Source organism: Muscardinus avellanarius (genome assembly GCF_963383645.1).
Source record: "Muscardinus avellanarius genome assembly, chromosome: 14".
Lineage (NCBI taxonomy): Eukaryota > Metazoa > Chordata > Mammalia > Rodentia > Gliridae > Muscardinus > Muscardinus avellanarius.
In genome coordinates, this window is record NC_137800.1 from 71,418,200 (window position 1) to 71,430,418 (window position 12,219).

The following is a 12,219-nucleotide window of genomic DNA, read 5'->3' on the forward strand; positions in this document are numbered from 1 at the left end:
TTCTGGGTTGTTGCTATTCCCCCTGGATTTAAAAATGATTTTAGCTATATCTTCAACGCTACAAGGAACAATATAAGAAAAGTGATCACTTTATCTTCATCTACATCTAGCTTTTAGGTAACTTTAAAAGTAGGAGTAATAGGTGGAATTTTCTGCTACACAGTATAAGGTAAACATTCCTCCTTCAAAGGATGAAGACTGACAAGTTGTGAACTTCCTTGACACTATTTTCAACACAACCATGTCTCAAATACAACTTGAACAAGTCACTGGAATATACCTAGTGGCATCCCAAAGCAATGACTTCATCTCCTTTCAAGTATTCACACACATTACTTAACTAAAAGTAAGATAAGAAATACATCAAGTATTTCTGTAGTATCTCAATTATGTTTAAAAAGATTAAGCTCTAGAATAATGAGAGATGGTGCCAGAGCCAGTTAATCTCAGTTACTTTAGTCTAAACATACATTAAATCAAAACAAAAAGGAACACTACGATCTATATGCCCATCTAAAAATTAAGGGTATTTCTTAAATTATTAATTTCTTAAATTATTTTAAGATCCCTTTTCACCTAAGGTTCTATAATTGTGCTGTACTAAAAGAAAATAAAAGCTGAATACAAGCTATCTGACTTCACTTATTAAAATAACAAAAACACAAACTGAATTTAAATACTACAGGATGAACATCCCTAATCTGAAAACCCGAAAGGTTCAGATTTTGAGTGCCAACAAGATGCTGCAAGTATAAAGTTTTACATCTGAATCCATATGATGGGTCATAGTCAAGCCACAGGCACACTAAAAAGACTACATAAAATTAACTTCAGTATATGAGACTTAAATAAATTCTGTTTAGACGGAGGTCCCATTCCCAAGATACTTTATTAAATATGTATGTATATCCCTAGTAGCATAAAAAAAGTCTAAATTTACATTCTATTTTAGCAAAAACCCTTGTTGTCAGAAACTACTGATATTTTTACTCTTTACCAAATTCCACAGATTAACATTTTGAACATTTCCAAGGATAAATACCACAACCTTTGTGGTTCAGACCACAAAGAGATGCAAGTTGGTATAACCATTAAAATTTTAAACAGAAAACAGTTTTCTGTATTTGTAATTTCCTTATTTGTGATCTCCAACTGATAAAAATTTTCAATAAAATAAGTTTTTGAATTAAGTTAAACTATATGTTAAGATGTTTTCCCCTTATTTTCTCAAATAAAGCCCTTTCCATTTCTCTTCATATAATTTGTATTTTTTTTTAATTTTGCATGAGACAGACACTAAAGATGTATCAGCTCTGAGGTAGAAATTATCCTCCATGAGAAGTACAAGAGGATAATATTTTATTTTTTAGAGGCTAGACTCTAGACTAGCCGTAGGCAAGCCTTACCAATAAAGGACCAGTCAATATTTTCTGCTTTCCGGGCCATATAGTCTTTGTCTCCACTACACAACTCTGCTATCATACCAGGAAAGCAGCCAGAGACAACATGTAAATGGACAGGTATGGCTGTGTTCAAATGACTCTCTTACTTCTCTCTTTGGGTACTGAGGATTGATACCAGAGACATTCTACCGCTGAGATAGACCCTTGGCCCTTTTTACTTTCAAACAGTCTTGCTAAGTAACTAAGGGTCTCTTCAAATTGCTGAGGTTGGAACCTGCGATCTTCCTGTCTCAACTGCTCAAGTACTAGTATTACCAGCCTGTGCCACTGGGCTTAGCATTTTCATTCCTTCACTTATTTATTCATTTGTTTATTTATTTGCAGTACTGGTGATCAAACCCAGAGCTTCCAACTTCCTTCCCAGCCTGAATCTTTTCTCTAAAACAGGCAGGCAGTCACTTGGTCCGTAACAGTAAGAGAACTCCTCTTCTAGAGGAATCATTTCGACTCGCCCATATGCCAACACTGCATCCCTGGCACCTAGCCCATAGCATGGCAAACAAAGATAATAAACACTGAGTATTCACTATGTCACATACAATGATCTAAGATCCTTTCATGTGTCACTTCAGTTTACTCTTAATGACTTTAATGTGGAAGGTGTTACAGGCACCCTATTTTACAAACTGAGAAATCTGAGGCTCAGAAATGTTAAATAACTTGTATATAATCACAGGGTCAAACGCAGTCAAATATGACTAAAGAACTCGTATTAATCATTATTTATACTGGTTCTCTAAGTGCTCAATAAACATTTACTACATTTATAAATAACACCAAATATTTTGAATTTACTAATTAGAATGTAATTCCATAATTAAGTACCTTTTTTTTAGAAGCATCATATGTAAAAATGGCTTTCTTATTCAATGGAAAGATGTGATTTAAACATTGTGAAAATCTAATAAGAAAAAAATAAAATCACATCACCCATCTGTGATCTTCCCATTCCCTCAAATAAAATTTCTTCTCTGGAAAGTTTAAAAAGTTAGTGTTAAGAAGATTAATAGTGGTTTTCTAAAAATGTCTTGTTTTGTAATTTTGCGACACAAGTCATACCTAAAAGCAGGCTTCTCCTGGTTTAAGATCTTCAACATGTTAGATAGCCAAGCCAATTAAGACTATTATTAGATAACTTCTTTGATATTTAAACTGCATGGGGTCCCTAACATTACTGTACTGATGAGAACATAAGAGTCTTTTGTGGGCCTGAATTAACCTTTCAGTCAGCCAACATAGAGGAACTTCACAATTAAAATAATCAAAAAACAACTAAGTTGAACTGAATATGAAAAAACTTTTTGTGTGTGTGGTACTGGGGATTGAACCCAGGTGTGTGTGTAGGGCAGACATGCTATACCTCTGAGCTACACCCCCAACCCTATTTTACTGTTTTATTTTGAAACAGGGTCTCACTAAGTTACAGCTGCTGAGGCTGGTCTTGAACCTTTGATCTGCCTGTCTCATACCTCCAAGTACTGGGATTATAGGTATGTACCACCATGCTCAGCTAAATAATTACTTTTATATAAAGATTATATTGAGACACAGGGAAAGTAAGATGGTTAGTGATGTAGTCATATAGAATTCTATTATAACATACAGAAATGTATCTGTATTATTAAAAAAACACAAATTATACAGATAAGTAGACTATTTGCAGTCCCACTTTTAAAGTACTATTCACAAGCAAAAGGAGTTTCTACTTTCTGAGGTTACTTAGGTTTTGTTTTACTTCCTTTCTCTTTACCGCATTAGATGTAACCTGCTGACTGAATGATTTTCACAAAAGTGCTTTCTCCCCCCAAAAGCACCAGTCTTACTATTCTTTAAACTTTCTGTAATTTAAAGGGAGGAGCCAAGAAAAGAAAATAACCACATTTAATTTTAAAATCTGAAGTACGAGTGAACATATGCATATCAGCTAGAATCCCTAATTTTCTATTATTCTTATAATGTTTCTTCAAGTTTTTATTTAATATTTATTTACTAGCTACCTGTCTTTTTTCTTAAAAGTTTTGTTATTATTTGCTTAATTCTGTTCCTTCAGAAGCGGCTTGCAGGCGCCACCCTACAGCAATCTTAACAGGAGGACCTCTTGGGTGTGTCAATGCCCTTCACGTACTAGAAGAACTGAGTTTTCCACTCCTCTTTAACTGCTCCCCACACTATCCTAAGAACTGAGAAGCTTTTCTTCATAGTTACTTAGAAAACTGGCTCAGACTGCAAAAGTTTCTTTTTAGAAACTTTATTGGTGCAGTATAATTATGCATCATAGTAAGATTCAAAGTGATACATTCATAGATGCACATAACATCTCTTAGGATGGTTTCTCCTAAACCTATACTGCTACATCCTCCTAACTCACCATATATATTAGTAAAGCTGTTAGTGATATCTTCATATATAGACACAATATTACTTGGTCTTTTTCCTTCCTCAAGCTTCTAAAAGGATTTTTTTTGGGGGGGGGGGTTGGCACTAAAGACTGAACCCAGAGGCATTCTACCTCTAAGTCATACCCACCACCCCAATTTTATTTCTTATTTGGAAATGGCCTAAGTTGTGGAGGGCCTTGCTAAGTTGCTGAGGCTGGCTTTGAACCTGCAATCTCTTGTTTCAGTCTCCCAAGTACTGGGAATACAGGCATGTGCTATCAACGCCCAGCTTAAAAAGTTTTATTCAAGCCAAACTTTTTTAAAACAAAACTCTTGACATTTCTATTACTAGAATACACATCTTGGTACAGAAATCATTCCTATTGTTATTATTCAACAGATGATATAAAGTGGCCTTCATGGAATACAGATTTTCATCATTTCCTCAACTTCTACCTGGGAAGAAGACAGAAATCATTTCCAGAGGTATCTATCTATAAAGGAGAATCACATAATAAATAGGACTACCAGGCTAGAAGTATAATAATCATAGTGTCTGGTCATTTTGCATGCAATTTATTATATCAGTACCTAAACTATGTCCATTCTTGGTATAAAAGCAGGTATTGTTGATAAGATTAACACAACAGCCAATGACATCACCAGTTGTAAAAGTTGGTCCATAAGGTTGTCCGGTTCCAGAAGAACAAAATGAATGTCCATCATCCCCATGGTAACCATATGAATGTTTATCCCAACCTAAAGAGGAAAGTTCAGTATATTTACAATGAAAAAATAAAGTTCTTCAGTACTAGATTTATTCACTAGGATTATAAAATAAACCAGAATAGTATAGCTGATAATATAAAAAAAAATTTCCAAAAGTATATTTACATTCTTAACAATTATACTATGTAACTATGTCTATATTAAAATACTGTTTGCAACATTAAGAAGAATAAATTAAACAAACAGAACACTAAAACAAGTATTAAACAGAAAGGATTCCTACAGGAGAAAACAAACATAACTGCAATTTCCACAGCAGGACATGTTTTCCATGCATATTTCTCTGGCTAATCAGGAATTCTGCTTTGATTTTAAAAAGCAACACAGACACACACACACAGACAAATGCATGCATGCACACACTTTATATAAAGCAGAAGATTTTCTCTTATACACTCACTGAAGGCTTTACAAAGCTGTGATTCAAATAAAAAAGTTAAGAACCAGTGGTCTTCCCACAACACCAAAGTATATCCAACACCAGACTATGCCACTATTAGGAAATTTATCGGTACATGTATTTTACTTCAAATAAGTTTTTTAAATAATTAAAGCCAGCCGGGCATGGTGGCGCACGCTTGTAATCCCAGCATTTGGGAGGCTGAGACCAGAGGATCGCAGTTCGATGACAGCCTCAGTTACTTAAGTGAGGCCCTTTGCAACTTAGTGAGACCTGGTTTCAAAATAAGGAATAAAAAAAAAATAGGGCAGGAGGTGTAGCTTGGAGGTCAAATGCCCCTGGGTTCCATCCCCAGACCCGCAAAATAAATAAATAATAAATAAATAAAATAATTAAAGCCTATTTAAGCCCTCTTTCGTGTGTGTCTGTGTGTGTGTGTGTGTGTGTGTGTGTGTGTGTGTGTGTGTGTGTGTGTATTTTTTTGTGTGTGTGTGGTACTGGGAGTAAAAGAAACCCAAGGGCTTTTCAACCTCCAGGCTATACTCCCAGACCTATTTTATACTTTATTTGGAAACGGGGTCTCACTAAGTTGCTGAGAGCCTTACTAAGTAGCTGAGGCTGGCTTCAAACCTGTGTGATCCTCCTGTCTCAGTCTCCCAAGCACTGAAATTACAAGCATGCGCTACCACACCCGGCTCTTAGCTCATTTTTAATACTGTCTCTATTTTCACAACATTAAACAAATGAAAATGGGTTAAAAGCCAGGGATGTGATGAGTAGAACCACTCATATTTAAGTGTTTAAAGTAGCTGATAAAAGTATGCATTTGAAGTTAAAAAGACCAAAACCCAAACAAATAAGGAAAAAGAAAATATAAGGATGGTATACATGCTATATAAGTTTTAGTATACAGCAGGAAAATTATTAAAAACCACTCAGCTTCCAATTAGAAGACATAGGTCATTAAAAACATAGAAAATCAGTATCTTTAACTGTTTTGTTTCCTTGAACTAGCCATAAAACTATGATTCAATTGCAAGTGTACCTGGTAGTCTATTCATGTTCACACCTTGAGCAGAAAGACCAATTCCCATGTAACTGTTGGGGGATGGGAGAAAAAAGAAATGCAGGTTATTATAGTCATGTGTGTATAAATTATCACAGCACTCTCAAACATTATCATACCCAAGCCCAAGTTGAAACCTAGAGTAGTTATAAAAAGTTATTATAATTTACTGAATAGCAACAAAGATCAATATTAAGAACCCATATAACCCACAGTAAACTTCTATAGGAATCACGGTTAAACGTGCCCAAAGTTAGTAATACCTTTAGAAGTTTTACTATTAAAAAATCCTGTAATTTTTAACCTATAAAAAATATTTTCCTTGTCTCTACAAATAATGATTTAGGATTACAACTTCTCAAAAAAAAAAAAAGTATAGAGGAATTGTGGAAGAAAAAAAAGCAAAATAAGATACAAATGTTTCTAAAAGGACACAGTAAAAATTTAGACCACTAAAAAAGGGTAACAAAGATTCATATTTGAAAAAAATCTCATACAAAAATGTCTAAAATAGTTAATAAAATTACACTAAAAAGTGTGCCCCAGGGTATCCATATAAAGATTTCCTAAAACAGATCAAATTAACAAATCCACCTAAAAAATGAACTTTCAAAAGTTTATAAAACATTAATAAACAAAAAGTTCAAAACGGCAAAATGTAACACTGTACTTATGTATGGATGCAAAAACTAAATATAAAAGAAAACTGGATCCACTTTGTTAAGCATGACTGTAATCAATATTAAAAATGGCACTGATACAGTCACCATTCCTCATAAAAATTCCAGCTAAATAAGAATAAAGGGGAATTACTTAAATATGATACTTTTTCAAGTCAAATCAATATAGCAAACAAGATAATCAACAATGAAACACTGAAGCCATTTCTATTAAAATTAAAAACAAGGAGATGCCTACAATTGTTAAACACTAAGATAATTTAATAAGAATAAATAACAAGCGTAAACATTAGAAGATAGAATAATCTTTACATGTAGTTGGTATGATTATACATTCATAAAAAAAAATTACACATATGTAAGTATATATAAAATCAAAAGCTTCTAGCCAGGGATGGTAGCACATGCTTGTAATCCCAGTATTTAGGAGGCTGAGACAGGAAAATTGCAAGTTCATGGCCAGCCTCAGCTACTTAGTGAGGTGCTCTGCAACTTAGTGAGATCCTTTTACCAAGTACCCAATAAAATATAGGGCTGGGGTTGTAGCTTGGAGGTAGAATGGCCCTGGGTTCCATCTCAAGTACCAAAAAAAAAAAAAAAAAACCAAAACAAAATTGAAAGCTTCTAGAATTAAGCCAGTCGTGGTAATCCCATTGTAATCCCAGAGGTTGGGAGGCCGAGACAGGAGGATCACACAGGTTCAAAGCCAGCCTCAGCTATTTAGTGAGGCTCTCAGCAACTTAGTGAGACGCTATTTCCAAACAAAGTATAAAATAGGTCTGGAAGTATAGCCTGGAGGTAGAAAAGCCCCTGGGTTCCACCCTCAGTAACCCCCCACACAGCTTCTAGAATTAATTAGGTACTTGGGCAAAGTGACTAGATATAAGAAAAACATCTTACATTTCTAATAGCCAGCTAGAGAAAGGAAGTGGTGTATGCGAAAATATCAGTCACAGAGGCTACAGAAAACATGAAAGGAAGTGGTGTATGCGAAAATACAGTCACAGAGGCTACAGAAAACATGAAACAGGATTAAAGTTCTCAAGTAAAGCTCAAAAACAATATAGTAAAAGCTATATCTACAGAGATATAATGTGTATCTGGATAGCTTGATGGCATATAAGTGACAATATTTCTAAAAGTATTATGTACATATATTTCAAGACAGACTTCCACTTAATTTTTAAGCCAGATAAAATAATTTTAAAGTTCCTATGTAAAAATACAGAAGTCTTACTAGGAAAAGTAACATTTTAACTTTTAATTTTAATTGTTTGTGGGAAGGGGTATTGGAGATTGAACCCAGAAATGTTCTACTTCTGAGCTACACAGACAGCCCCAGTTTATTTTGTTATTTTGAAACAGTCTCACTTAGTTCTTATGTGTTGGTCTCTAACCTGCAATTCTGTTTGAGCCTTCCCAAGTACTAGAATTAAAGGTGTGTGCCACCATCCCCAGCCAGGACAACATTTCTAAAAACAAAAAAACTTAGGGTTTGCCCTACAAGATACTAAAATTTAAAGTTAACCAAATTCACAAGCAAAGTATTACTAGTAGAAGTGCATATTGAGGCCAGATGAGGTGGCACATTCCAGGGTGTCTGAGGCAGGAGCACCAAGAGTCCCAAGTCCGCCTGGGCAACTTAGCAAGACCTTGCCTCAAAATAAAAGTAAAAGGGGATGGAAGATAAATGGTAGAGCACAGCCTGGGTTGAATTATCTGGACTGTCAAAGCCCCCCACCCTCCCTCCCTCCCCCTCACACACACAGTGAGACAGGAGTGATGCATATTAAGAAATAACATTTAGACATCTAGCCAAGAAAGGTCATTAAGATTTGTATTTTGATAATACAACATAAAATATAAGTATTGCCAAAAGAAAAAATAAAGACTTAAGGTACAGAAATGGCATATAAGAGGGAAATAAATACAAAGCTGTGAGTGGGGAAAAGATCTGTGGGTCTGCAAAGCTCTGGGACTGAGCGCTCTCACTAGTGGCTACACATCCTCCCTTCTTTGGGGAAACAAGACTAGAAAAAGAGAAGCATTAGCCATACTAACTAGGTAAAGCCAAAACTGGACTAGCCATCTCCTCCTGAAAGGAGGCTAAGAAAATAATAACAGTACCACATGGTCTTACTTGACATTGTGGCTTAGTTAAAGAGAAAGAGAGCAGAAAACTCTTGACCAGGGTCTGAGTCACATATTAAATGGATCACAGATGGAATCTACAACATTCCCTAAATCATTATGAAGCACAGACCTGGAAACTCTAATATAGAACTGCCTCTGGAAAGGGGGTCAAGAAGTTAGAAAGTGCAAACTATAATAAAGAGAAAATTAGCACAGAAATAGACAGAAGAACAAAATTAAGAAAAATGACTAACTTCTCAATTAAAATGAGGCTACAAAGGCATTCTAAAGTATAATGCCAACAAAATTAAGAATTGCAACATGAATTGATTCTGGATGATATTACTCAGTGGACATTATGATTTAAAAAAATCATGAAGGTGAGTATATTTAGGATATATAAAATAAAAAGGAAGGAATAATAATAACCAAAAAACTATGGCTAGTTGGGCATGGTGGCTCACACTTGTAATCCCAGCGCTTGGGAGGCTGACAGGAGGATCACACAGGTTCGAAGCCAGCCTCAGCTAACTTAGTGAGGCTCTCAGCAATTTAGTGAGACCCTGTTTCCAAATAAAGTACAAAATAGGTCTGGGAGTATAGCCCGGAGGTAGAAAGCCTCTGGGTTCCACCCCTAGTACCACAAAAAAAACACCTAAGGCTAGTGAAGCATTTGTATTTACTGAGATAATTTTGCTCATCATTTTCTAGAACTGAAATATTAATTCATATTTAAGACACACTGAGAATAACAGATATAATCTTAAAAGCTATAAAAAGAGAGGCTTAAATGCGAGGAAAGGCAAGTTACCTGCCAAGAAATGGCAGGCAGACTGACAATCGACTTCAAAGCAATAAACAATGGTGCACAGTACATACACACTACTGAGGGCAAGAACTGTCAACCTAAAACTTGACTCCCAGGAAAGTGGCAAGGATGAGGGGAAATAAGATATTTTAAGACATATAAAAGCCGACAGTTTACCAACAACACCACTCACAAAAGAAATACTTGAGAATATACATTAGTAAAGAGACAAAGTAAAAAGAAAATAGAAAAAATGCATGGGACAAAGAAAAACTAATCAGCACAGAGAACAAAAGTGCTACTTAGAATTTTAAAATTTATTTTTCATACATAATGTACTAGAAAACAATGAACAATTACTTGACATATAAAGAAACAGGAAAACATGGTCCATGTTCAAGAGAAAAAGTGAACACCAGGGAATGATCCTGATATGATCCAGATGTTGGAATCAGCACCTACAAAAATTAAAGCACCTATTATTTCTATGCTCAAGATGTAAGAGAAAGCCAGGCGTGTGGGCACACACTTGTAATCCTAATGCTTGGGAGGCTGAGACAGGAAGATTGCAGGTTTGTAGCCAGCCTCAGCTATTTAGGACCTCCGCAACTTAGTGAGACCCTGTTTCACAATAAATAAAAAATAGGGTCGGAGGTATACCTCAGAAAATGCCCCTGGGTTCAATCCCCATTACCACACACACACATACAAAAAGCTGTAAGAGGAAATTTGCCTGTGCTGAATTAAAAGAAAATTTCAACAAAGAAACAGAAAAAAGAACTGCAAGGAACTAAGTGCTTTCTGTGCCCCCAACATTCAAATACTGAAACCTAATTCCCAACATGGTGTATTATGAGGGGCCCTTGAAAGGTGATTGGATCCTAAAGGTTCTACACTCCAGAATGAGGTAGTGTTTTTATGAAAGAGGCCTGAGGGAAGTTTGTGAGGACATACAGAAGGCACACCCAGAAGTAGCAAGCTCTCACCAGAAACCCAATGAGCTAGTGCCTTAAATTGATGCTCTTTGTAAATTACACCATCTAAAGTATTTTATAACAGCAGCCTAAACTACAAGAACCAAATGGAAATTCTGGAGCTGAAAAGTATCTGAAATAAATATTTACTAATAAACCAGATGGGCGATGGCAAAAAGAATTAGTAAACACGACAACAAATGTGATCTGCAAAACAGAGAGAAAAAGGAGGGGAAAGAATCCCTGCAACACCAAAAGGTATAACATACATATATAAGGAGTATCAAAGTAAAAAAAAAAAAAGAGAGAGAGAGAGGGGCAGGAAAAACAATTGACAATAATAATTTCCCAAATCCAGTAAAAGAGAAAATTTCATAGCTCGAGAAACTAGCAAACTAAGCAGGCTAGCTTTCTTCAGCAGCCAGCAAGGTGCTCAGCCCCTGAGCAGAAGCTAAGGCCAGGGTATAGCCCGCACTCTACTCGGCAATCAGCACTGCCACAGCCCACCATGGTCTTGGTCTCTGAGCTCATCCTGCAGGGCAGGGTAGGAACAAGGCCCTGACTAAAGCAGCAGGTGTGCACTGGACCTTTCTTGCCTAGTCTGTTTGCAAAGGCCTTGACCAGTGTCAACAGCAGGCACCTCTGAGCAGCACTGGTACAGCCCCGGCAAGGAGAAAAAAGCAGACACAAAAAAAGAAGAATCTGAAAAGTCTGATGATGAAATGGGCTTTGGTCTTTTTGACTAAATCTCATTTGTAACATGTTCAATAAAAATCTAAGCAAGTTAATTTACAGAGAAAAGCAAAGGAAGGCACAAATTAGTCCAATTGCTAAAAACTAAGAATAAAGATAAAATACTGAAACCAGCCAGAAAAATGACATTATTTTCATGGGTACACTGAGCTGAATTATTAACTTCTGATCAGAAAATATGAAGGCCAGAAGACAGTGGGATAATTGCTTTAAAATTTTTTTTTGGGGGGGGGGACACAAAAGAGCCTGCCAGCATAAAATGTAATGATCTGAGAAAATATCCTCTAAGAATGCCATGAAAACATTTTCAGATAAAAGGAAAACACTAAAATGTGTTGCTAGCAGACCTGCACTAAGAAAAATGCTCTAAATTTTCTTAAAATACAGGACTCGTTAAAGGAAAATAGTAGCAAATAAACACTATACAATTTATAACATACAAATATAGTACAAATGACAACTATAGTGAAAAAAAGATGGGGAGGGAACAAATGTAAAAGCACAAGTTTGCACATTCTCTGCAAGTTTCCAGATTCTCCGTCAAATGATACAATATACCAGGGCATGGTGGCACAGTCTGTAATCCCTGAATTTAGGAGGCTGAGACAAGAGGATCAAAGGTTTGCTGCCAGCCTCAGCAACTTAGCAAGAACCAGTAAAAAACAAACAAACAAACAAACAAAAAGGGAGGTTTTTCAGAGGTAGAATGCTTCTGGGATAAATCCCTAGTACAGATGGACAGACAGAAGGAACTCTTAATAAACTATGAAAATGG

General features: G+C 35.8%; 1 protein-coding gene across 1 annotated transcript in view; it reads right to left on the reverse strand.

Annotated features, from left to right (window-relative positions):
• Nucleotides 1-12,219, reverse strand: part of RANBP9 (RAN binding protein 9) — a gene marked incomplete at both ends in the record, with an annotated part of 80,933 nt that overhangs the window by 34,288 nt on the left and 34,426 nt on the right. Inside the window, 2 exons of the mRNA XM_080710548.1 lie at nt 4,433-4,600; nt 6,076-6,128. Of these exons, the coding sequence (XP_080566674.1) occupies nt 4,433-4,600; nt 6,076-6,128 (221 nt within the window). The remainder of the gene's footprint in view (nt 1-4,432; nt 4,601-6,075; nt 6,129-12,219) is intronic.